At 33.0% G+C, this 26,474-nt stretch overlaps 2 protein-coding genes across 3 annotated transcripts in view; one reads left to right on the top strand and one right to left on the bottom strand.

The window, feature by feature from the left end:
- LOC144858634 (E3 ubiquitin-protein ligase TRAIP-like) overlaps positions 1-5,586 on the top strand; it is a 16,062-nt gene extending 10,476 nt beyond the window's left edge. Inside the window, exons 7-11 of the mRNA XM_078714724.1 lie at positions 1,956-2,043; positions 2,971-3,149; positions 3,281-3,485; positions 4,560-4,694; positions 4,855-5,586. Coding sequence (XP_078570850.1) covers positions 1,956-2,043; positions 2,971-3,149; positions 3,281-3,485; positions 4,560-4,694; positions 4,855-4,950 — 703 coding nt within the window. The 3' untranslated portion in view covers positions 4,951-5,586. The remainder of the gene's footprint in view (positions 1-1,955; positions 2,044-2,970; positions 3,150-3,280; positions 3,486-4,559; positions 4,695-4,854) is intronic.
- LOC144858530 (uncharacterized) lies at positions 5,345-26,474 on the bottom strand. 2 transcript variants are annotated; one of them, XM_078714685.1, is made up of 12 exons: positions 26,365-26,474; positions 22,781-23,021; positions 21,810-22,004; positions 20,358-20,510; positions 18,854-19,039; positions 17,134-17,225; positions 15,702-15,828; positions 12,971-13,117; positions 11,876-11,970; positions 11,266-11,457; positions 9,833-9,918; positions 5,345-9,716 (listed from the first exon to the last, which is right to left on the bottom strand). In XM_078714685.1, the coding sequence occupies exons 2-12, from the start codon at positions 23,012-23,014 to the stop codon at positions 7,276-7,278; spliced, it is 3,948 nt and encodes a 1,315-aa protein (XP_078570811.1). In that variant the 5' UTR covers positions 23,015-23,021; positions 26,365-26,474; the 3' UTR covers positions 5,345-7,275. The 2 variants fall into 2 exon arrangements, with proteins under 2 accessions (XP_078570811.1, XP_078570809.1); XM_078714683.1 differs by having other exon boundaries at positions 26,208-26,418.

The raw sequence follows: 26,474 nt of genomic DNA, 5'->3' as shown, positions 1-26,474 counted from the left end.
TCCGGACCAGGGTCCCAATTCTGGACCACTTTTTTAGTATTATCTTCCGACCTGCTAGTGTTAAAAATAAAAGATAGGAGAGAATTTTCAAATAAATTTTTCAGACTATATTCCTTATAGCTTTCACAGTGCGCAATTAAAAATTACGCAGTCTACGATTTAATGAAACCTTTGTAATCATATCTTCACAAGTATGTATCATAATTAAACCAAATGTTAGTACTCATAAATTTCAGGTCATAGTTCATCATATGGAAATAAAATTACATGCGTAGCGCATATAACGCATGCGTACGATTTCTGTTTTGCAACCTTTCTTTAGTAATTTCATTATATTTTATTCACTTTTCAAATCAAAGTTGACAGACTACAATTTATTTTTATTTATTATGAAAATAAGAGAAAAAAAGTTCATTACATCATCATTAATTGCATATTAAATTAAACAAATTTAATTTTGACAATCAAAGTACATATTTTTTTGGACTGAAATAAACTTAACATTAACCTTTTTCTTTAAAATGTTCATATATTAACGTTGAAAGTATATACTTTGACAGTTCGTCATTTTTTGAATTGTTTATAGATGTCATCAAAGTAAAAAATTATGATTCATTGCAGTATGTACTGCATAGTAAATACAGTAGAACCTCTGTTTTACGTACCCTGATTTTACATTCCCTGGATTTTATGTACGCTTAAAATGACCGATGACGTCATCATTTTCTTACATTGAGGGTGCAATTTAACAACAACAAAGCACAAAGCCATGGCTGTGTGAGGAACTCTGCAGCTGTGTGTGAGACAGCTACACACATGCATAGAAAATACAAGAACATTGATATTTTAATTTACACTTTATTTAAACATCGCACAGCCTGTATATACTGTACTTTTTTAGTTAGGCCTCACATCTTGCTAGGCCTGCTAGCCTGGCCTAGATTAGTCTGGCAAGGCCAAGCTGGTGACCACCTGCATGCTGTACAGTAAAGTAGGCAAACACGGCAGCCTTTTTAGCTACGATCTACGTATTTGGGGGTCAATTTAAGGTCAACCTGGATTTTACGAATCCCATGTTTTACGCACACCTTTCGGTCCCGTACCATACGTAAAATGAAGGTTCTACTCACAGAACATCTTTCTTAAACTTTTATTCAGGTGTGTATGTGGTTTGGTGGTCTGTGATCGCGTCTATAGCGCTCGAGGTATCGAGATCGAGTCTCACATTGGGAAACAAAACAAAAATGTTTTTTATTGTTTGTTCAATTTTATTTCTTAGTATAGTGTATAAATTATACGCCTTATTTATAATGAAATCTAGAGAAACTTATGTCTTTATTATTATGTAACAAGGGTGGCTTATGATATATACACGCAGGAATCTTTGATCGGATTGCTTTTATGCAAGTGGCTCGATGTGCAGTGATACCGGCTATTGTATTTGTGCTACAAAGATCCAATCTTTCATATATTATAAATAATTAAAGATCATGACAAAATCAATATATCTTTTAAAAAATCAATTAACTTTATTTAAATCAATGCATATAAACTATAATTAAATCTAGTTTGTGATTTGTAATTTTAAAACATAATTTGATTTAATTTACAGGTTTCTTGATAACAGGAGATTCAAAAACCCTATTTCTTTTCAAATTCACCCGTTTGTTTTTGCCGTTGCTGTTCTATTGTTATTTTAGTCAACTGAAACTATTGTCAGATGAAGGGCTGGTTATATGTATAACCATTAAACCAAACCCGCATGTACTGAAATTAGCCTAATCACACACAGCATTAAGACAAAAAATAAAAAAAATTATATATATTTTTTTTCCGGAGAAATCTTATGTAGGAGAATTTTACAGTAGGCGGAGGTATACACTCTCGAATTCTAGTTATTATTGAGACTTCTAAAACTATATTAATTATTATTGTTTTTTCTATAAATTTATCAGGGAATTTGAGAATGCAAAGTTGAACAAATTACATTTAAGAGATGAACTTTCAGCAACAAAGAAAGAACTGTCTGCAAAATCAAAACAGGTGGGACATATGAATTTTATATCAATAACTTTACACAATATAATAGTATAGTTTTTATCAACAAAAAATTTTGTTTTGTTTTTGTTAAATGATATGATATATGAAATTAGGGTTTTTAACCAAAAAATAAAACATTTTGGCGATGACATATGATAAAATAGATAATCAAATCATCATTTTGGCGAAAGCATAAAGTCCAACTAAAAGGTCCACTCGTCAATCTCCAAGCATTTATTTTGTTCGTTATCATGTTGTTTACTTCAAGCTCCATCAACTTTGTCGTCGTCAACTTGTTTCGTTGTACCAGGTGTCTCTTTGTTGTATTGGGGAAATATTAGTAGTTAGATAACCGTTTTATGATAGGTGGTTGGGATTTGAGATTCAGTTTCAGGTTTTGATCGTATATTTTGTCTTTTAACGACCACGATAATTAAGACTATTTTCTGTGCGGCCTGTCAATTTAAAATGTTTTTACCATTATATATAATTCATCAATTTTTAATTTTGACTAAAGACCGATTCATTTGGCTAAATGGAAAATTTGGACTTTTTGGATAGATAAACTGATTTGACTAAACCAAATATTTTGACTTTGGCCAAAATGAAATGTTACCCCAGGCCTGTGTATGCTAGTTATGCTCTGGGCAGTTTGAATTGAGGGAGCCGAAAAGGAAAGGTGGCCGATATGAACTATTTAAGTTGCCAAAATGGAATCAAATTTAAAATAGAGGCAATTGAACTTTTTAACTGATTCTTATGACGACAAAAAAAAGCTCAACTCTATCTCCAAAATAGACCCTTATTGAAACCTGCTTCAGGAAACACTGAGCCATCATGAAAAAAATTGAATAAGTAATTATAGTAGTAATTATAGTCCTCGCATATCACCCATAAAAATGCTTTGTTTTTTTTTTATTACACAAACAGTTAAATGATTACAAAATTGAAACATTAAACAACCAGAAACAGATAAAGTTATTAGAAGAAGAGGTGAGCTGTTTAGAAAAAGATAAAGAGAATTTAAAGAGGAAGATTCAAGTGCTACAACAGTCTGTGAATTCACCAAGTGGATCTAAAGGCGTTATATCAAGACTGCTTTTTGAAAGGTGAAGCATTTCAATCGGTGTAATCAATATCCATTACACAAATTCATTATACATTATTGTGTATAATTCAGTTTAGCTGAATATCAAGTTTTTGTTTAAAATTTTAAATAATTTATGGCCTTTTTTATTAGTCCAGCACCATTCAGCATGAAAGCCCCAAAACTTCAAAACCCAGAGGATTGGAGTGGAGATACAAGCCTAGACCTTCCTTCACAACCGGGTAATCCAATGACACCAGACTTTGTAAAGCCTAGTTTGAATATTGCAACCCAGAAAGAATGTAAAGAATTTGGTATTCCATTCATCAAGACTACGTCAATAGCAAATAGTCAGAAGGTAAGATCTTTTTTTAATTTAGTTTTTAGAAAAATTGTTTAATGAAAGGTTAGTTTAACTATTTTGAAAGGTACGATTTATTTTATAAACATCAGTATGGTTTTAGAAAGAAATATAGTACAAAATTATATATTATAATATATATTATATTATAAACTTGAAATTCTTGATATTTATAAATTACATAGATTATACGTTTATGATATTTATCACAACCGAACACCACACTCTATTACTGATTACTTTCAAACTATTGATCATTCGTATAATACCAGATTAAATAAAACTGTCAACAAGAGATATCCCGTTTAGAAAAAAAATTTTTGAAATTGTTTAGAAATTTAAATTTATTTAATAAATATATCTGGGTACTGTTTCATTATTTACGGTATATTAAGAGTTTCAGTTTATCACATTTGTTATTTTTATTATTTGCTATTTATTTATAGTTATCGTAACTTAAAGCTTTACATTTATTTTTTTTTCTTCATTTTAAATATGTTAAATTAATTATTTTAACATATGGCATATTTCTTAATTATACTATTTCTTATGCAAGGTGGTGTTAAGATTTGATTAGTTTCTTTTAACTAAATCTTATCACCTTTGTCAATGATATGTTTATGTTGTTTTTTTGTTGGCAATAAAAAATTGTTAATGCATTGCTTGATGGCCATGAATGGAACAATTCAGGATCTTCTGTATGCGATCAAAAAACTTGATTTTATTTTTTCAGAGTGCACTGCAGTTGGTAAACAAATAGTTGCTTAACCATTTCAGTTTAAATAATTATATTGATTCCTTATATAGTTCTAGCAATACCCTGTAAAATTCAGGAAAAAACCATGACAACAAAATACCCAAAATGTGATATAAGTAATAACATATGTCACTTGACCCTTTTTCAATAAATAAACCATATTTTTAGACAACTTCTCTAAGATTGCGGAATTAATCTTTCCGAAATAAAAATAAATTGATCACATAAGTCATAAAGTAATCAATTTATCTGAAATAGCTGAGACAGGAAAAATGAATATAATACAAATACAAATTACATTATTCTTTCAACAGAGGAAGAAGAGTGAAGAAGAGAACATGATTGCAGTTCTACGTACTTCAAGTTTATTCAATAACTCCAGGAGTCTTGGTGATACTAAACACAAAGGATATAATGGTTTAGGTGGACATCATACAGTATTCACTTCTGTATCCTTTTATGTAGTGTTTAGAGCTTTAATATGTACTTTTGCATTGTTTTATCTTAAGCTGGCCTTGGCTTTTAATATATTTTTCTCACAAATGGAAATTATAAATTATGTATATATTCAGTTGAAGCTAATAACATCTCTTTAACTAAAATTACCAGAAAAAACAACCTCAACAACATTTTTCAAGACCATCTAAAAGGGTGAAAACTGGCAAAGAACCTCCTTTACCAACATTACACAAGTTCATGTCCTGATATATATTGTAGTCATATCAATCCTGATGTAGTTACAGCTGTCGATCCAGTTTATTTATTTTTTTTTCTAAGTTTGGTATAAAAGGTCAGTCTTTTGAAGTGGTTTCAGATTATTTGACTGGCAGCAAAGGAAACCTCTAAATGGCATCCTGTTCTCAAGGGTCAATTGTTGGCACCTTGCTTTTTAATTTATATATTAATTACCTTCCTTCTGTTTTTTAAGTTTTCACAATCACTTCTGTTTGCTGATGGCTTAAGTTGTTCATCTGCAAGAGAATTTGAATTCTCTTGAGATGGGCTGATACAGTACAAACCCAGCATTACATTTGCCTTAGAAACAAAAATCTTAAATTTAGTAATTAGAAACTCTAAGGCAAATGTAATGCTGGGTTTGTTGTGAAGGAAATGTAGATTTATGAACAATGGTCGAACTTGTTTTGACATTGATTTATTTTATAGCTTTAATGTATTTCAGAGTCAAATTTTCAAGTCTCTGTAATGTTGTAATCTTTATGTTTTTGTGTCAAATGTGAATATATTAAAGTTTTATTATGTTTAGATTTAACCTGTTAATGGCGATTTTCATCGGTGGTTTGGTGGTCAACTGAATAAAATAAAAAATGTAATATTGTAAAATTATTGACATTTGCCGTTAAACCTTTTATTCCAGCCCAATGAAATTACATATCAAATTGACATTGCAGCAGCATGCAAAAATAACTACTTAAAGTAATAATCATTCATTGCAATCTGTTATTAATACCAGAATATTACATAATATTCTGTAATTCATAATCTTGTATACCAATTAATATAATAGATATTTTACATTATAAACAATACTCTCACAAATTAAGTTTAAAAAAAATATATTGTGCACCGAGTCTAGAAATCTAAAATAAATGTATGTTATATATAGATTTAACTTATGCTACTCAGTGGAACCTATTTTTGTTTTATAATTAACAGTGCCGTGAGATCATTCCCTTACATTTCTTGCATCCATTGTGAAGAGCTTCCTCACACTTATGTAAAGACAACCAATACAAACACCCATTAACATTTTAGGTGTAATAAAAATATCTGTTTATATAAAACTATACTTTCTTGGTGCATACTTTATACTTCAACACTTTCCCTGCAATTGTTGACATTTGTAAAAATAATGAATTTATTATTTTAAAAACAATAAACTACTGTAGGTCATTCCTTGTCTTAAATGTACGTTCTATGGTTAATTATGTTAAGAGAGAAAAACAATTAGCTCGCGTAAAATTTATATAAACAAGCAATGAATTTCCTGAAGGGTAAACAAAGATGGTTGAATGTTCTCTCATAGACGGTCTTATCCCTAGGCTTAGTTTTGTAGGCCTAGCGGTTACATACAAACATCGCACTCTAGCTATAGGCCTGGTGTGGTCTCGTCGCTGAATTGTCTATCTTTTTCTTAAATAATCTTTTTAACCATTTAAAGATGGACAAATTTTCATAATAGGCCCAAATAGTAGTATTTTACATGTGACCTTAAATTAGATATAACAAAACCTAGAGAAAGTGTATTGATGTAACATTCATCTATATATTAAACTACTGTAATAACAATATACACACACAAAAGAATTTGGAGGTGAGAACGGTTACTGGATATAGGCCATGTAATGTGTAGGCCTACAAGTAATTATTTTTTAAAGTTACTCATACAACTGTGCTTATGTGTAATACACAAAATATACTATAGTAATTAGTAATAAATATAGTAATGAAAAATAATGCATTTCTACTGTTAACTGTATGTAAAATCTCCTATATCTGGGAGACACCAGACATTTTTTATTTTTCTTAAAAACCTGGCTACATAACCAAACAAACAAGTAGATGCATAATGCAACAATAAATGGAGCTCGTTTAAAGTAAACACAGTATCCAATTTCAATAATAAGACCAGAAAGCATTGAACTAAGTATTGTCAGTTTCATGATCTAACAATTGTACAGTATAATTTAATGCCACTATTTTATAGCAATTAGAAAGATATGGTTCAATATTTAACAAATGAGCCTTAATAAGGCTGAAGACTAGACTAATAAGGAAGAGTTGTTTTTGTGTTTGATTTTAAAAAGAAATTGCCTTAAATTATATTGAATAAAACATAAATAATAAAATAAAAACTAAAACAAATACCATAAAACTATAGTGTATAAGAAACATAACTATTTGAATAAATACCTAAAATTATTTACATATCACAACATACAGACTGGACAGAGAAACATAATGTAATATATTGTTATTTTACAGAAAAACTAACATCATCTTTATCACGCATTATGAGTTTGGTTGGGATGTTTTGTACTGATCAAGAAGAACTGATGAAGCCAGCTCCAAATCATACTTCATTGATTTGAGAAGGTTGTCACATTGTTCACGTGATGTTATGCCCAAACGAAACAGCTGCTCACCCTTTAGATAATTTACAGCTTGTTTTACATCACCAGAGCAACTAATCAGTGCAGTTTCACATTCTTCAGTTATGACTCCATGAACTTGCTTTTGAACTTGGTCTACTTTGAACCGGGGAGCATGAGGATTGCCAAGGAACTCACCAAAAGATATGTCTTTTTGTGGAGAAAGTGGGCTTTCCTGAAAAGGATCAAAACTAAAGCTTTGTGAGGGAGGTGTTCTCTGAGAAGATGGCAATACATCTTGATGAAATATTGAGGTAGGGGATGAAAGGCCAAATTCTGTTGATTGGTCTTGTGGCACAATCGGTCTTGCAGACGAAAGATCTAATCCATGATAAATCTTGTTTGTATTTGTACCTGTGTTTTTAGGCCTTGAATTTGATATACTGTTTGACTGTAACACTTTATGAGCAAAATCTACACTACTTGATATAACGCCACTTTGATTCACAAAATAATGTCCTGAGGATTTGCTGTCATGGATATGTGATTGAATTTGTGGCATGTTTGCTGTTGCATTTGTTTTTGTTGGTGACTTGGGATGTGTAAATGTTGAAACATTTTCAAATTCTTCTGGACTAGAACAACCACGAGAGTTTGGTTTACAAGGCAATAAAAAATAATGCGTGTTGCTTAGCTTCTTACCATCTTGTGTGATCGGTAGAATGACATGGGTTTTTGACTTTGGATCTAAAATTCTACTAGGATCAGACATTTGACGTGAAAGAAGGGGCTTGTGTTCTCGTGGTGGTATTGGTGGGCCATTATGTAACACTTCATCTAATCTGCTATCAACTTCACTTGTGTTAGCATTTTGCATCATTGGATCAGACCTACGTGCATCTCTTGGTCTATTTAAATTCTTATTTGAAGTGTGGGTATGAAATATAGGTTTTCTTGGAAGTGGGTCTGGTTTACTGCTAACTACATTTGGTGAGAAACTTATTAAGTCCCCAAAGTCTTTCTGTTGGTCAGACTTGCGATCCTTCTTTGGAAACTTGAGTAACATAAGGTGCGGTTCCTCTGTCCTTTCGTATAACTTATTTGTTGTTGAAGGTGTACTTAAATTGTAGTCAACAAAAGAATCGATGCTAGTTGAGAGATCATCTCTTGAAGAACTTATTAAAGGAATTTTGTCACAGAGGGAATCTCTTGGCACAATTTTAGCAATTTGTTTAAATACACCTCTCCTTGATGCTGCAGATTGGACAACTTCTTTCATCTCCTCCAAAGGATCTCTAGTTAACTGATTTGTGGAACTTGTACCATAAATTGATAATGAAGTTGTTGGTTTATTTATTGTGACATGCTTTGATGAATCAGGCCTACTGAATGTTGCCAAAGGCTTTGTTGGTGTTAGAGCAGGCCTAACAAATGTTGCTACAGACTTGCTTAAACTAGAAGTAGTAACAGGTCTAGTAAATGTTGCTACAGGCTTGGTTAAACTGGTAGGTCTAGAAATTTCTAAAGATTCACTAGATTGCTGTGAAGACATACTTGATGTTGGGGCTGGCTGCTGTGTATTTACTTCACATTTTTCAGAAGGAATTTTTGAACGTTTTAAAGTATTTTTTTGTAAATTAGTATGATGATCAAACTTGTTAACTTTTCCGTACAATTCTGTCATGCTCGAACTTGAAACAACCTGTACTGTCTGTGGTGATTTTTTAGACTCTGCCGGAACAGAGTCATAAAAATGAGACATTTTTCTTTCAGATGGTACTTCTTCGTAAAAATTTACCCATTGATTTTGATTATTCACTGAATGTTCCTTGGAAGAAATTGTATAATTTGAGAGTGGTGTCATAATGCCTTGTGTATTAGGTTTTATAAATGGATTTGGTACAGAATCAGGTGAGTCAACTTTTTGAAAACTCTCATACCTCACAAAAGGATTACTATTATGAGAATTGTCTTCATTAATAATTACTGGTAATTCTTCGCATACATCATCATATTTTGGTGGAGTTGCAACATCATCATAGAAATCAATACGCCCTGGCTGTGGAGCAAGTGGTTTTGGTAAAATGTCAAAATTTGTTGCCAGTGGTGCTGCATTAATCAGAAGTGAGTGCATGTCAGGTGCGGAGTTTCCTTTCTTAATAGGTGAGCCAATACTCACTGTATCCTCTGTAACGTCAATTAAAACTGCAGTTTCCACATCTACTGATCTACTCTTTGATTTACTTTCATTATCAAGGGTTTCTCGGCACATGGATTCTATTTTTGACTTATGACTTGGTCCGGAGTTTATTCGATGACGTCGACCAAGAGTTTGTGATGTCCTAATTTTGATATTGCCACCTGTAGAAAAGAGAAAAATTCAAAAAATTTGTTCAGAAATAATAACTCAAAAGAATAAACACACATTTTATTTTGTGTTTTGGATGTGAAATGTTAATGAAAAATAACTCGCTTACCCTTTGATCGGTCAGGCAAGGCAAGTGGACTGGGCTGCATTTGTTCAAAATCATCACTTGGTTGCATTGGATTCTTAATATAAAGGCTTTAAAAGTGGATAAACATTTAAGAATTAGTACATACAATAAATGGTATTGTAGATAAAAAATATAGACCCCACAAAATAGAATATAGATAGTCCCTGTCCTCTTAAAACTTAATATACGTTTTTTTTGTATACCATTTACCGTATATTTCGGTGTATAAGTCGCACCGATGTATAAGACGCACTTTATATTTCATCAAAACAGTTCTTTCTAACTTGTTATTCATGAGTTTCGCACCGGCAACATCGAGTGCATGACCGCACGTGTGTGTGGGCTAGCCTCGCTCGATCCTTTTATCGAGAGGGCGCACGTTTTCACGGACAATCGTATTCGATTAGTATGTATCCGAGAAGTGTGTACGCTAGGTCTATGCTATAATCAACTGGAGAATATACTAGTCGAATACTGTACACCATGTGGTTGCCAAGAAGGGCTCGCTCGCGCTGGGGGTACGGCGGTCGGCGATCGTGCGTATAACTATAATACTACAGTATAATACTATTCCAATCGTAAACGTTTACAAATGAAAATTTATCGGAGCGCCTAAAACAGCTTCATAATTAACAAATCTTTTCATCATAATTGGCACAACATCACGCTAAAATGCCTTGAAAACTAGACAGAAGCAGGTTGCTGTTACGTTAGTACACTGTAGCTAGGCCTACTCTTAGTACTAGGCCTTACCTTAAAAAGCCCAGGCCTAGCCTAGCCAACAAGGTGGCGATATGTATAATTTAGATGTTAAATTTGCGTGTCAAAAGTGCGACTTATACACCGAAATATAAGGTAAACAAAATTTTGCTGGTGATATTTTTTTGTAAGTGAGAAAAAGCGTTTACAAAAAGCTGAACATGTATTAAACATTATAATTATTACCATTAACTATCACTTTTCCTTCAGGTAATCTAACAACAGGACGCTGAGCTCAACTTGATAGGCTATTGTAACAGGCTTTGATATTAGGCTTCGACAAATTCACACAAAGTCGAATTCTAGGCTATTTACACCATAACTTGAATTGTTTTTATTGCTATTTAATTAGGTTATATATATTATCATGCATATAAACTTATTGATTTTGTCAGAATCTTTATTTATTTATTCTTTCCTTAGCACTATTTTGTCCGTTAATTATCTTGATATCAGTTTCATCTAGCTACGTCAATTTTACAGAGTATATTCCTTATGGCCATGAATTGATGTGGTTATGTTTTCACAGTGCGCAATCAAAAATTACATGGTCTGCGCACAATTTAACGAAATCACCCTTTGGTGAATCAAGTGTTTTCCATGAGAAATTACAGTCTATAATTATTATCTTATAAAATCATTTGTAAACAACTTACTCATCTATAGCTTCTGGACAGCCCCATGACTTTCCACCAAGGACATCACCATGGCCAGTATGTATAAAACTATTGGTTAATGGTTCACTAATATCAGCAGTGGTCAATGCACCACTAGTTAAAAGAGTTCTTGGGAACTTTCCAAATGCACCTGTCCTTTGATTCTGTCCTCTCCACCATTGAGTATCAGCTCTAAAATATAGATATAATGTATAATTGTGTATATTGTCATTTTTTTTAACTCTAAGAAAATACAACCACAGTAAAAGACTTAAACCTGGACAAGTTTATAAAAGAAATATCTCTAGTAGGTTTATTTTAACAAAAATACAACAAAAAGATTGAATAAAATTGAATGTAAGTAACTCGATATCTAAACATTGTTATGACTTTAGTGATTTTCCTCTTAATTTTGGCTAATTTTTTGCTTTTAATAAATATATAAAGCACAATCAATGAAACAACAAACACATTGTGTCATTTTAGATTGGTCAAACAGAGGTTGATAATTGGCAACTGAAACATCCCTTCAATTTCCAAACATACACACAAATAGAAAACAAGACAAAATTAATTTGTTTAAATAACAAAAATAAACATAATCTTTTACCTGCCATTAATGATAATAATCCTGTCTCCATCATTCATCAACATGTTGTTGGCTTCCTCCCAGGTCTCTTGTGCTAACATCTCTAGTGGTCGAACCTATTAAAGACAAATTTTCTTTAGTAAAGAAATGGGTTCATAATTAGAAAAGAATTGAATGGACCAAAAAGACATTAAAAATGATGATCCCTAGGTTCTCCCTAGTTAGTACTCTAAGGGTATGTTTAGGTAGCATTATGTAAATGGCGTAAATATTTTTTTGTCTGAACAAGGAAGTGGATTAGCATTAGACAGCTGTCATGCCTCGCATGCAGCATTATAAATCTAGCAGCACAGGTCAGATTGAATAATACTAATCTGTGACTAATATGTGAATCAACCATTGAAAAGACATGACCACTATTATTGGCAGGCAATCATTATACCTGTAACCCAGGCTTACGTAAGTATATTTTCAGGTTTTCTATTTTAAAGAATAATACAATATTCATGTTTGAAATGATATGCTCTAATGGAAGTAGTAAGAAACAAATCAGTATATATAAGGTAACATTAAAAATAACAAAAAATGTTGTGTTTGTCATAAATGTATACATAGTGGAATGGACAAGTGCAACAAGTAGCTTCCTCCATTTTGGCCTGTCGACCCTACCATTTGGTTTGCTCAGGTTGAGGCACAGTTCCTTACACGAGGTATCACAGCCGAGCCTACGATGTTTGCCTATGTTGTTCATTACAGCCTGAGATAGCACAAGAAATTCATGATCTGCTATTATCATCACCAGCAAAAAGGCCGTACACAATTCTCAAAGAGCAGTTGGTAAAACGGTTACAGCAACTCCTGCATCACCACATTGATCATTTGCATCAAGTATTTGAGAGGTTAGAACATTACGGCAGTAATTAACCCCACGAAATGTGTGTTTGGTGTTTTCTTCATTCCTTTGAAAACGCTTAGTGACCGCGCAGAGTCACTAAAAATATATGTATTAATGTATGCATATTTAAGTCTTAGATGTGTTGTTGCAAATCGAAAACTATAACAAAATAGAATTTTTAAAAATGTTTAAAATAAGTGTAAAAAACCTGTTTAACTGACCTTGCATAAGAATTCTTTGATGGCCTTAAAAGTTGGCCTTTTCTCAGCAGGGTGTTCCCAGCACTGCAACATAAGCTGGTATATGTCACAGGGGCAATTGTCTGGGAACGGTAAACGCTCCCCTTCTTGATCAATCTTTTGTAAAATCTGAATTAATTGAAAATAAATTATTATGTTTTATAATAAAATATTTAGTTTTGTTAGTTTTATGTAACCTTGCCATATTTTTAGAGAGGTTTTAAAATTTTAAGATGATAGTTTATCTCGAGCTTATCATCTCTTTCAATATCATTTTTTCGCCGATGACACGTAAATATATATCTCTTTATCTCTAGCTGTACCCAAAGCACTACGGCACTGGAATTTCTGACATGTTTTTAAACTTTCTATAGTTAAATGGTAACAAAAACAGAATTCATCATAATACTTGGATTATCAAGATGCCACAATCATTAAATATTGGAAGCAGGCAAGTTTTTCCTTCCAATTGGCGCTAGGTAAATATGGGTTAAAAAGATCATGTTAGTCATCATCTGTTCAATGATCTGAGAAAAACTGGTCTCATCGTGATGATCATGCTTGTTCAATCTTTCATTGCTTTACCTCTATTCAGTCAGGGGAAATATGGCAAAAGGTTTCATACTTTACCTCTATTCAGTCAGGGGAAATATGGCAAAAGGTTTCCTACTTTACCTCTATTCAGTCAGGGGAAATATGGCAAAAGGTTTCCTACTTTACCTCTATTCAGTCAGGGGAAATATGGCAAAAGGTTTCCTACTTTACCTCTATTCAGTCAGGGGAAATATGGCAAAAGGTTTCCTACTTTACCTCTATTCAGTCAGGAGAAATATGGCAAAAGGTTTCCTACTTTACCTCTATTCAGTCAGGGGAAATATGGCAAAAGGTTTCCTACTTTACCTCTATTCAGTCAGGGGAAATATGGCAAAAGGTTTCCTACTTTACCTCTATTCAGTCAGGAGAAATATGGCAAAAGGTTTCCTACTTTACCTCTATTCAGTCAGGGGAAATATGGCAAAAGGTTTCCTACTTTACCTCTATTCAGTCAGGGGAAATATGGCAAAAGGTTTCCTACTTTACCTCTATTCAGTCAGGAGAAATATGGCAAAAGGTTTCCTACTTTACCTCTATTCAGTCAGGGGAAATATGGCAAAAGGTTTCCTACTTTACCTCTATTCAGTCAGGGGAAATATGGCAAAAGGTTTCCTACTTTACCTCTATTCAGTCAGGGGAAATATGGCAAAAGGTTTCCTACTTTACCTCTATTCAGTCAGGGGAAATATGGCAAAAGGTTTCCTACTTTACCTCTATTCAGTCAGGGGAAATATGGCAAAAGGTTTCCTACTTTACCTCTATTCAGTCAGGGGAAATATGGCAAAAGGTTTCCTACTTTACCTCTATTCAGTCAGGGGAAATATGGCAAAAGGTTTCCTACTTTACCTCTATTCAGTCTGAGGAAATATGGCAAAAGGTTTCCTACTTTACCTCTATTCAGTCAGGGGAAATATGGCAAAAGGTTTCCTACTTTACCTCTATTCAGTCAGGGGAAATATGGCAAAAGGTTTCCTACTTTACCTCTATTCAGTCAGGAGAAATATGGCAAAAGGTTTCCTACTTTACCTCTATTCAGTCAGGAGAAATATGGCAAAAGGTTTCCTACTTTACCTCTATTCAGTCAGGGGAAATATGGCAAAAGGTTTCCTACTTTACCTCTATTCAGTCAGGAGAAATATGGCAAAAGGTTTCCTACTTTACCTCTATTCAGTCAGGGGAAATATGGCAAAAGGTTTCCTACTTTACCTCTATTCAGTCAGGAGAAATATGGCAAAAGGTTTCCTACTTTACCTCTATTCAGTCAGGAGAAATATGGCAAAAGGTTTCCTACTTTACCTCTATTCAGTCAGGGGAAATATGGCAAAAGGTTTCCTACTTTACCTCTATTCAGTCAGGGGAAATATGGCAAAAGGTTTCCTACTTTACCTCTATTCAGTCAGGGGAAATATGGCAAAAGGTTTCCTACTTTACCTCTATTCAGTCAGGAGAAATATGGCAAAAGGTTTCCTACTTTACCTCTATTCAGTCAGGAGAAATATGACAAAAGGTTTCCTACTTTACCTCTATTCAGTCAGGGGAAATATGGCAAAAGGTTTCCTACTTTACCTCTATTCAGTCAGGAGAAATATGGCAAAAGGTTTCCTACTTTACCTCTATTCAGTCAGGAGAAATATGGCAAAAGGTTTCCTACTTTACCTCTATTCAGTCAGGAGAAATATGGCAAAAGGTTTCCTACTTTACCTCTATTCAGTCAGGAGAAATATGGCAAAAGGTTTCCTACTTTCTAGTATTTTTATCAGATAATCTATATTGTAACAACACTTGTAACATGACCACAGTGCTGATTTTGCCATTTTTCTGTATTATGACAATTTCTACAACTACCCATTTATGTTACCTTTGAATTTCTTTGAAATTCAGATTATTTCAGTTTCAGTTTTTAGTCGGTTGGTTGGTCGGTCAATCGGTCGGTGGGTGGGTTGGTTGATAAACACTAAACACTGGCCTTGTTTTGATTTAATTATTTTGTTTGTATGAAAATTTACACAATTTATAAATGTAAATGTGGGGACTAATTCGACTTTACTTTATTAAGTCAACTGCCCTGAGAGGAATCTAAAGACACTAGCATAAAATGTTTAAGTTACAATATAATTACTTGTGATCCATTAAGTCCAAGCCATGGCTCTTGTCCAAAGGTATACATCTCCCATAAAACAACTCCATAAGACCATGTATCACTAGCATGAGAGAAACGTCGAGATTTCAAACTTTCTGGTGCACACCTAAAAAATCAATAATAAAAAATATAATACAATATAATTCTTTAAAATTATGACGTCATAACATTTATTCCATCATGTATTCATACATACAATTAGGGGGTCACCTTTCATTCAGAGGAGCTATAGGAGATTTAAATTGGACAAATTTCATGATTTTTATAGTTTGATGTGCACTTTATGCTATTTCACATTTTGACTTCATGGAAATGAAAAGAGTTCATCACGTAAGGTATAAAGAACAAAAATCAAGTGTTAAATTTTATGCCATGCACAGCAAAATGCAAAAGTGCTACAAAATTGAAACATTTTGAAACACTCAAAATGACCTGAATCATGATTAGAAATTGATTTTTTGCATTTTGAAATTCTTGCGTACATGTATATTTTTCATGCTTATATGTTGACCATTGACCTAATGTTTATGTGTAATTTAATTGATATCTGACAAGCAGTTATGAAAATATGACTGATATGACATCACATGAAACTGGCAGTTTTCAACTACAAAGATTCAGTAAATTTTATTGGTCTGTTTAAAATCGAAATTCATTTTGCTTGCATAATTAGCTATTCATTGTTCATAGTGGTTTCTATGCCAAACTTGTTTCATATGTCGGAAAAGTTGTTACATATAATAAAGCAATTTTCAATTATTTCTTTCAGGATAGTTATCCCCCATTTGTGTCAATTTGGGATCAGATTTCAATTGGGTCATAAAGGGTATGATATGAAACGTCATTAATGCTCATTGAATGTATTGGCTTTTGTTGATCGCACACTATACACTATCTTACCTATCTGACCCAAAACTACCATAGTTCTTCCAAATTATCAAAATATGAACAGGTCATAATATTTCTAATCTCCAAAAGTTCTTTGTGAACTTTCATTTTAACTTTGATTTTCTTTAATGCAGATATAGTTAATCCATAATACAGGTCAAAGGTCAGAAACACATTTAGAAAAAATGTTATATATTATTATGAAATTTTACATAATATTAAAAATGTTATTCTAAACTAAATAATGAGATATGGCAAGTACCATGAAAAATGATGAAAGGTTTGGCTTTGCATGGAAGGTGTGTTGTTAAACGGTGCTCAAGCTTATGAATATTTTATTTTTTTATTTTTTTTTTATTTTTTTATTTGAACGTTTTCTTTTCGTTAGATAAAAAAAAAATAAAGCACAGAAATACAACTACTTTCTTTTTGGATTTTACTCCATTATGATTTTGCACCTATTTCCTAACATTTAGGGGGTAAATATAGGTTAATTCAACCTTTCAATAGTTAATTAACTTACCAGGCATATGGAACTTTTTTCTTCTCTGTCATAACATAGTGATTTTCCTCAGCAGGTAGTGCTCTCATTAGACCAAAATCACCTATTTTAACCTATACAATGCATAGAAATGGTTATAAACTGTAAATTAGTAAATATAAATCAACACCAGCTAATGTAGAAATGGTCAACAGCTTATGTAGTATTAGTAACGAAAATTGCCTCCCAGCTTATGTAGTTACTATCGCCAGATAATGTAGAAAATGTTATATATTTTACAAAAATGTCTACAGTAAATCATGTGCAAATGCATCGATCTTTACAGTCTTTCCACCTCTCGTAAGCAAAACGACCACACATCGTAAGCAACCATCTCTGTTAAGGGACCGCTTCTCATAATCGACGACCTCTCGTAAGCGACGAGATAGACTGAAAGATTGATAGCTAAGTAAAGATCGATGCATTTGCATATGATTTAGACATTTTTCTAGCTGGCGTTTTCTACATTAGCGGTTGTAACAGCGCAGTGTGTGTGCAAACATCTGTGCACTCAACATTTAAAATTGCCTGAAACGTATTCTATTCATCGAAAATAAATTTTGCAAATTGTGAGCGCAAATCACATGCATACGCACATAATTGTATTGCCAACTGAAATTTATGAGTACCAAATTTGGTTTAATTATGATACATGCTACAAATGTTACAAACATGATTTCATTGAATCCGACGTAGACCTCACAAATTGTTATTGCGCACTGTAAAAATCTTATTACATCGATTCCTGGCCATAAGGAATATACTCTGAAAAATGTATGCAGCTAGATGAAATTGATCAAGATAATTTATGGACATATGCATATAACTTAAACAAGTATCTTTAGGCTTGATCTACAAATTATTCCCAGCGGCAGAAATGCATTTAGAAAACTGCCTATCTTTGAACGCGGTTAAGAATTCCACAACCTAATTTTTTTTAAAGCGTCATGAATATGTTTGCCATTGTTTACCTCCGCCAAGGAGGTATATGTAGTCAATCCCATGTGTTTGTCTGTTTGTTTGTTAGCAGGATTACTCAATTGCAAGATCTTCACAAAAATGAAAATACAGACCACTCCATTAAATTTTGGAGGCAATCCGGACCAAACTTCAACTTGAAATTAATTAAGCGCGAAATGATGTACCACTACCACTGAAGCTTCCAAAAGACGTACTGTACTGAGTGTGTGAAGCACATATTTTTCACGCCCAACTTTAGTATAAGACCATTTGGCAAGGAATACCTCAGATTATGTGAACAAAACGGCTTTGTATATTTTGTGTGTTACTGTATGGGCCTATTGCTATAATTTGTTTGTCTTTAAACGGTAAAAATGTGAAAAATAAGTTGATTATAATCATTTAAGCTTCCCATTATAAATAAAAAAACATTGCGCGCAGATTTATTTATTTTTCGTTTTGCTTCTGTTATGCACCCGTTTTCAATCAATTTCATAACACTAAAATCGTTGTGAGCATACATTGTGAAATTCACACTCAAAATTTCAACTTCAAACCAGGCATATCTACAACAGTTTTGACGCAAGAAGCATATGAAACGTAAGAATCTTTGAAAATCCTGTTCTTATGTTGACAGGAAACCATGCTTTAGGTAAATCTTATTTTTGAAGATACAATTTTCCACAAACTACAAATATTATACTTACCTCATGTGAAAAAAAGTGATAACTGTTATACTAACCTTATCCTTTGAAGAGAGCAATATGTTTCTTGAAGCTAAATCTCTATGGATAAACCTCTTACTCTCCAAATAATTCATTCCACTTGCTATCTGAATGGCATATTCATGCAATGTGCTAATCAGCACCTTCTCATCCTCTTTGTGTAATCTGTCAATGAGGGCGCCATGGGGAGCAAGTTCTGTAACCTGTAAATTACAAACAAAGAAAACATGACAGCAGTTTCATGAGAACCAGCTGTCTATGGAATTATCTTCAACTAACATTAAACAATGTAAAAAAAACATGTTCTAGCAGTTATGGTAATGGACTTATATATGACGTCGTCGGTACTACAGGTATAGTATTCTGGTTGTTTTTTCTTTCTGTGTAGGTCATACCACCATTAATTGATTTGTCAATATAAGTTCAGCTAAAAATTACTACCATGTTTGTTTCAGCTCTATGCCTACAAGGTATTGTGTTTTGATTGCAAAGGGATATTGTTTTTTTATCGTGACATGATAGGCCTAGCTTTTCTATGCACTCAATTACAGGGGGTTGTGTTAATAAACATCATTGTTATACAAGTTTTTAAAACGTGACTAATGCTGCAAATTGTAAACAAACAACACTGTTTTATTGCATTGCTCCATAGTATAATACTATCTTAGATCAACAAATTATCAAAGGTACAGCAGTTACAGCAGTATTATATCAATAAGTAGGCAATCCATTAAAAATGGTTTCTTTGCAGTTATTTACCTCCGCCAAGGAGGTATATGTAATCATTCGCATTTGTCTGTGTGTTTGTTTGTCTGTTAGAAGGATTACTCAAAAAGTTATTGCAAGATCTTTACCAAAATGAAAATACAGAGAGATTTAGCCAAGGAGCACTCCATTAAATTTTGCAGGCAATCTTGACCACGGCCCCAATTCTGGACCACTTTTTAGTATTATTTTCAGACCTGCTAGTGTTAAAAGATAGCACAGACTTTTCAAAAGCTGGCGAGGAGTCTTAAAGTAACAAGCAAACTGAAATTGCATTTTCTCGAGAATTACTTAATTAAAAAAAGGCAAGAGTTGTTTGTAATTTGTGATTTGTAATTTTAAAATATAATTTGCTTTAATGTACAGGTTATTGTGCATAGCCATAAAACATGATTTTGGCCCTCTATCGGCAGAATGTCCCATAAGCCAACTGTAGTTAAAAGGCAACCTTTACACCAAACTCACATACACATGCTTGTAGTGAAATTAGCCTAAATCACACACAGCATTAAGACACACACAACAAAATACATATATTTTTCTAGAGAAATCTTATGTAGGAGAAATTTACAGTAGGCGGAGTGCCTTTCTAGTTTACATCTGATCTGTTACATTTGTGGGCACTTTTTACATTTGCTTTTCTATGAGTTTTGATAGCAGATAGAGGATCAACATGTGATGAGGAAAAGGAAGAGGAGGATAAGAGCAAATATAAAAAAAATCTTATTTACAAATGAATTTTAGATTTAATAATACCATTTGAAGTGGTGATGACAGTACTACTCCATAAAGTCGAATTAAATATGGATTTTCCAATGCATGCATTGAATTGACCTCTGTCACAAAGTCTTCAAAAAAACCTGGTTGCATTATTGTATCTTTCTTTAAACACTTTACTGCTACATTGATCTAGGGAAAAAAAACACAAAACAGGTAAACTAAATGTAGTTGATGTGGTTATTTTAATTACCGCATGAGATGATTGAGGTATAAATAAGAGCTCACACTTCCCCGATAAAGATACTTTTCACGGTATATAAACAAACAGTAAAAGAATTGTAATTGTATCAAGAAAAAAATGAAAAATATTTACGGCCATTTAAAACTTTTATAGACCTATTATTTCGTCACTCAGTAAGTTTAAGAACTGTCGCCTTGCATGCATGCTTAAAAGAAAGTGACAGTCAGTCGTACAAAAGGGGCGGAGAAACAGCATCTAGACACATAGCCAATAGACAGGGGTTTAGACACATCTAGGAAAAACAATAGAAAGCCGGTCTGAGCGTTCATTTGAGGTCTAAAATAATTTTTACATTGTGCCTAAATTAAGTTGGTCTTTCGAAAAAAAAACCCATTGCAAATGCAATAAAGAATGCACAGGAGTATTTTCACACATTTTTAGAACATTGCCGAACATCGACCAACACATGATTCTTTCAGAGGGCGGCATATTTTATATAGTTTTGTATTTCCAGCAACTATTGGCCATTTAATGCCCAAAATTGATTCTGTAACATGTCAATCTTTTCTGTTACATTTTTCGGTGCAGATCAACTATTACTATTTTACATCAATTAACTGATTGATTAATAAATAATTGATAATTTAGACTTATTCCATACTTTCTTTAGGTTATTAAAAGCTACATTTGCAAATACTATTCTATGTTTTATGTCATTAGAAATGTCGAATAAAGAATATAGAATCTTGTGATTTCGCCATTCTACGAAATTTGAGCTATTTTTATCTGAAAACACATGTGAAAATTCAGTTTTATCATAGCTCCTCAGAATAAAAGGTTACCCTCTAATTTTAACCATCAGATGTTTAAAAAACTGGTATTTGTTTTAATATAGTACATCATGTACATCACATTTAAACGAGCGTACGTGTTGCTTCCAAAGGCAAGATGCTTCCAAAGGCAAGATGCTTGCTCAGATACTTCAGAATTACAATACAATGTGGGTCCTGTAATTCCACACAGTATGCTTAACACAACGTAGTTATATAAGTATATTATGGCACAAAATAGACACATTCAACATTAATTACTTCATGAGTAAGAATGGCATTTCAATTGCACATATCACCTAATTGTCAATGACGAATTCCATATCGCCTTTAAATTTGTATTCCTATGACGATCCATATTAAACTTATGAAATACATAGTACAATACAAACAACAATTGATAGAGTAAACATATACCTTGTTCCCATTTGATGCTGTCCATTCACCTTTTCGGACATATCCAAAGGATCCATCTCCTAACTTTTCGTATAACACTAGATTTGATTCACTAATAAGGCACTTCAATGATTTTGTCTTCTGCGCAGAAATTGGCTTTGTCTTCTGTGGTTGCATTGTGTAAGAACGACTTTCCAATGGGTTAATATTAATGATCTGAAAAAAAAAAACCAAGATAACTATGACGAATTATAGGTGATCTTTGTGATAAAAAAGATAATTTTACCAACATTGAATTTTTTTTTTTTAATGCAACATGGACACACATTAAAAATACAAGCACAAAAGTATATATCTGATGCATGTACGCTTATGTAGTGCTGAGTTGTTCATAGAATTTTCATATAGAATATACAGTATACTGTATAGCTTAAAATCAGCGCAAAAGTATATCTGACGCATATACGCTGAGTTGAGTTGTGCCTAGAATTATGTCATATAGAATATACAGTATATACTGTATGTTAAAATACGAACGCAAAAGTATGTATCTGATGCATGTACACTTATATAGTGCTGAGTGGCTAGAATGATGTCAGAGAATTTATATACTGTGATGAAGCATCCGTGAAATTACAGGGCCCACATTACATTCAACATTTTTGATTTGAGCAGAAATATTTAAGATTTGGGAAAAACCTAAAGGCGCTGTTTCACACTCTTTTAATTTTGCATAATTTGATGAAAGAGATGAAAAAACTAATTTTTATATTCAATTTGCTATATGAGTTTACAGTGTCACATTGGTGTGGCTTCACTTTTTAGCTTCACTTCACAGCCTTCATTCTGCTTCACCAGGCTCTTAACAGTTTTACAGTTCAAGAAACTAACAATTTTATTTTAAATATTAATAGAAATTTCAAACCAGGAATCTTTTAATTCTGAAGAGATGTATATTTTAGGTGGAGTATGTGTACACATAATAATCCTACCTTTTCAAACCATCGTTTCTTTGGAATCAGTTTCTGTTTTGTGACAGCATCCATTAGTCTTCGTACACCTGGTTTTCCCATACCAATCTTTTCTAGATCCTCTTCCATAACATATGCAAAGTGGCAAGGACGTGAAATTTCTAGATCTTCATGAATCCGTGTAAAAAACTTTTCAAGTTGGACATCGCTAAGTAAGTTTTCGAGCCATTGAAGGTCATCATCTTCATTACCCATTTTTATTCTATGGAATAAAAAATAACACATCATCTAACAACTTCAACAAAACAGGGACAGATCCAGGATTTTTGAATAGGGGGGACCCAGACAGAGCCACGGCCACATGTAGATTTTAATGGAAATTTTTATAAATTGATCCGATGGAATGATAAAAGCAAGTTTTAAATAAATTTTTCCTTATTTTTATAAAAAATTGCTGTACTTGAATATGTAAACGTGGCACGTGTCAGTTTTTTTTTTTACAAAGCCTGCAAAATTTGTAACCAAATCAATCCAATCTCTACGAAATTGAGACAGATTTTGATTGTTACAAATACAGGCCAAAACTGTACCCATCAGATGAAATTTAGTAAATGGTTGTATATGAGACATGTATGCATGGTATTGGGTAACAAGACAAACATGTTTCTAAGAACATAGATTTTTTGAATATTGTTTAAATTGCTTCCATGATGATGGCCTACATTGATGTCAGAAAAGTAAAATTGCAAAAATAGGCAGGCTATGAAAAATAATTAATCAGGGAAAGAAAGCACCAAATTTAACCTGGTTAAAGTTGATATTGGTCGTTTGTGCAGAATGCCAGCTCAATTTGCTTTCAAAACAAATCATTATTGATCTTAACTACATTAACAGACCTGCCAACTCACATGATGTTGTTGGGTGTCACCCGATTTTAAGGCAATCTCCAGTTCAGCAGAGTTTTCAGATTTTATCATAATTTTCCCTTATACTACTAGTTTCACAAATTTAATACAAAATTTATGAAAAAATTTGAGTGCTTTTGATTGTTGTTATTGTGTAATGTATTCGTATTTAGCTAACTTTGCAACAAAATGAACAAGCCATTTTCAAATTGAAGGGCGCCATCAACAGTCTATCCAACAGATAGAGGGCAGATATTAGTTGGTTTGTCTTGTGTTTTTTTAGTATTTTCCATCGTTATTCATGAAATCTCCGGTTTTATTTTGTTAAATCTCCAAAATTTGTTGACAACAAAATTTGTCAGATTTTTATAACCCAGGGGTTGGCAGGTCTGCATCAATGGACACAATGGCTGGAACCATACTATAATGGATAGGTCTAGAAGTAAGATTCAGAAATAAAAGCATTAATCACCATGAAAGGTAGATTGTCTCATTGCATCAAGGATTTGGCGTACTGGCCGGCCGTCATTGTGTTATTCAATACAACTGCCAGCGCAATAAACAAAATAAAAAAACACTTTTCCCAGATTTTATGCGCCAAAATGTTTATTGATAATCCTAAGTTTTTGTCTTGTAGTAATTAGTCAATACAGTTTATTATATGCTAATTAAAAATTCGCCAGTTTTGCAAAAGCAAATTTTACATTAGCGTGAGCGTAGTATATCACACGTACAGACACCGTTAAAAAAACGAACGAAAATGCACCTGTGAATAGTAAGTCATGTCATTGCAGAGAGAGTTAGAGACAAAATTGATATCTTTAAATTTTGTATTTTTTAAACAAATTTATGTCAGTTTTGGATATAAATTGTGTCGTAGCTGTGTCCAGATGATCTATTTTTAAGGCAGTTGGTATTCTGTAGAACCAACCCGCTTTGAGAGGTCAGATATCAAATATACTTGACTTTTGCAGACTTATCCCAGAAATTTGCAGTGATATTGAAGTGAGACCACCTCTCTTGGAAGAAATGATCATGGCATGTTATTCTTTAATCTCGAGGCAGCAGTTTTACATCAGGATGAATGTGATGATAATATCATGGTCACTATAATAAAATGAGGTCCTTACTTAATGAGGTTAATTGGACAAATGACCTCTCTGAAATGAATGGTATCGATTCGTGGGAATATTTCCACTCAATTCTTACTAGTTATGTAGAAGCATTTGTCCCATTTAAATAAAAAAAAAAAAAAATTATTTCCTCAATGGATGATCTCTGAGATCAGAAATCTTAGGAAAAAACGTAGAGCTTGAAATCTTATGTTAAGGCAATGAACAAAAACACTTTGAATAAGGACTGCCATAGATCTTTCAATGAAATTAGAAATAAAGTTACAAATGTAGTGAGGCAATCAAAATCAGTCTTTGAAAACAAATTAGTTTTGGTGGTCAAAACTAAGGCTAAAAGCTTTTTGATTCATATCAAAAGTAAAATGAAAGGAGTTAGTAGAATTCCCAATTTACAAAATTTAGATGGATCTATGGCTCATAGTGATTTTTACATGGCTGAATTATTAAGCGATTTCTTATATTCCACTTTGGGAGATCAAATATTGCATTCAATCTGTAGCTAGCAAAAAAAGATTAAATTGTTCTGTTCATGTAAATGAAATATCTAAGAAAGCTAACTCACGACTAGTGATCATTAAATTTAAAGTACTCTTTTCCAACAAATGTCAATATGATTATATATTATGGTCTTTTTTTATATTTAATGAAAAATAATATTATCTTCCATTGGCTGTGCCAATTTATTTTCAAATATCAACTATATTTTACACCTTTTAATAGTATGCTAGACTACATGTCAAATATCATGTGACAGTGACAATATCATAATCCATGTTTACAAATTGTCATTTTTGAAGGCACACATCTTTCCCCTACCTAGACCTGTAAAATAAAAACAATCTAATTATTAATAATAAAAATTCATCATCCAAAGTAAAAATAATCGTAACATCATTTTACCTCGACCAAAATTAAACGCGACCGATTTTGAATCCGACCGCTCATCGTAAAATTTGGAGTGACTCCGGAGGGGTTTCCCTTGTTGAGCTGGTGCGCTGTAGTGCGACCATAGCGGACTAGCGTGTTATTTTGTGCTCAAATTGAGCAAGAATATAATGTTACGTAATTTTACGTAAACTATTTTAATTAATGCTTAGGGGCGACTTTGCGTTGGGGCGACTTTTTGATGGCCGACTGTGTCGGGCGACTTTGTTTTGGTGCGACTTTGTATGGGGCGACTTGACTAGGCTAGCATCCAGCTAGACTAGGCTTATAGAGCTAAGGCCTAACCTAGTATAAGTATAAGCGCCTTAGTAGGCCTTCTAGGCCTAGTCTACGCTATTAATTATTAATATGCCTAGCCTAGGCCTAGGCCGCCTGGCCTACTAGGCCTAGGCCTAGTACTAGGCCTAGTACTAGCCTAGGCCTAGCTAGGCCTATCCTACTATACTAATATCAATTTACAATTACCTTGTTGGGAGTAGTTCTCGAATTCCTAGTTCTCAATTCCTCAATATCAATCTGAATCAAGCAATTTCCGCAAATAAATTAGAAGTTTTAGCTAAGCAAAGCCTAGTGTAGTGGCCTTATAGTTATACACTTATACTATAGAATAGCCTATACACACCCGAGACTCGACTTTATGATGGTGGATGTCAAAATGTTCTTGTTCTTGTTTCCTTCCACCACTTCCTTTTCCCCCCAACACACACACACGTATTTATTACACACACACCA

The sequence above is a fragment of the Antedon bifida genome, chromosome 2 (assembly GCF_963402885.1).
Source record: "Antedon bifida chromosome 2, ecAntBifi1.1, whole genome shotgun sequence".
In the NCBI taxonomy this organism is placed as follows: Eukaryota; Metazoa; Echinodermata; class Crinoidea; order Comatulida; family Antedonidae; genus Antedon; species Antedon bifida.
Note: the sequence above shows the minus strand (reverse complement) of the source record. Positions and strands in the feature narration are given on the sequence as shown.

Excerpts from the sequence above, each read along its gene's own strand:
- LOC144858530 (XM_078714685.1), bottom strand. The coding sequence starts at position 23,014 with ATGGGTAATGAAGATGATGACCTTCAATGGCTCGAAAACTTACTTAGC. Across the intron at positions 19,040-20,357 it reads TGTCATCACCACTTCAAATG|GTTACAGAACTTGCTCCCCA; the intron begins GTATTATTAAAT and ends TGTAATTTACAG. Across the intron at positions 11,458-11,875 it reads ATTATTATCATTAATGGCAG|AGCTGATACTCAATGGTGGA; the intron begins GTAAAAGATTAT and ends TCTATATTTTAG.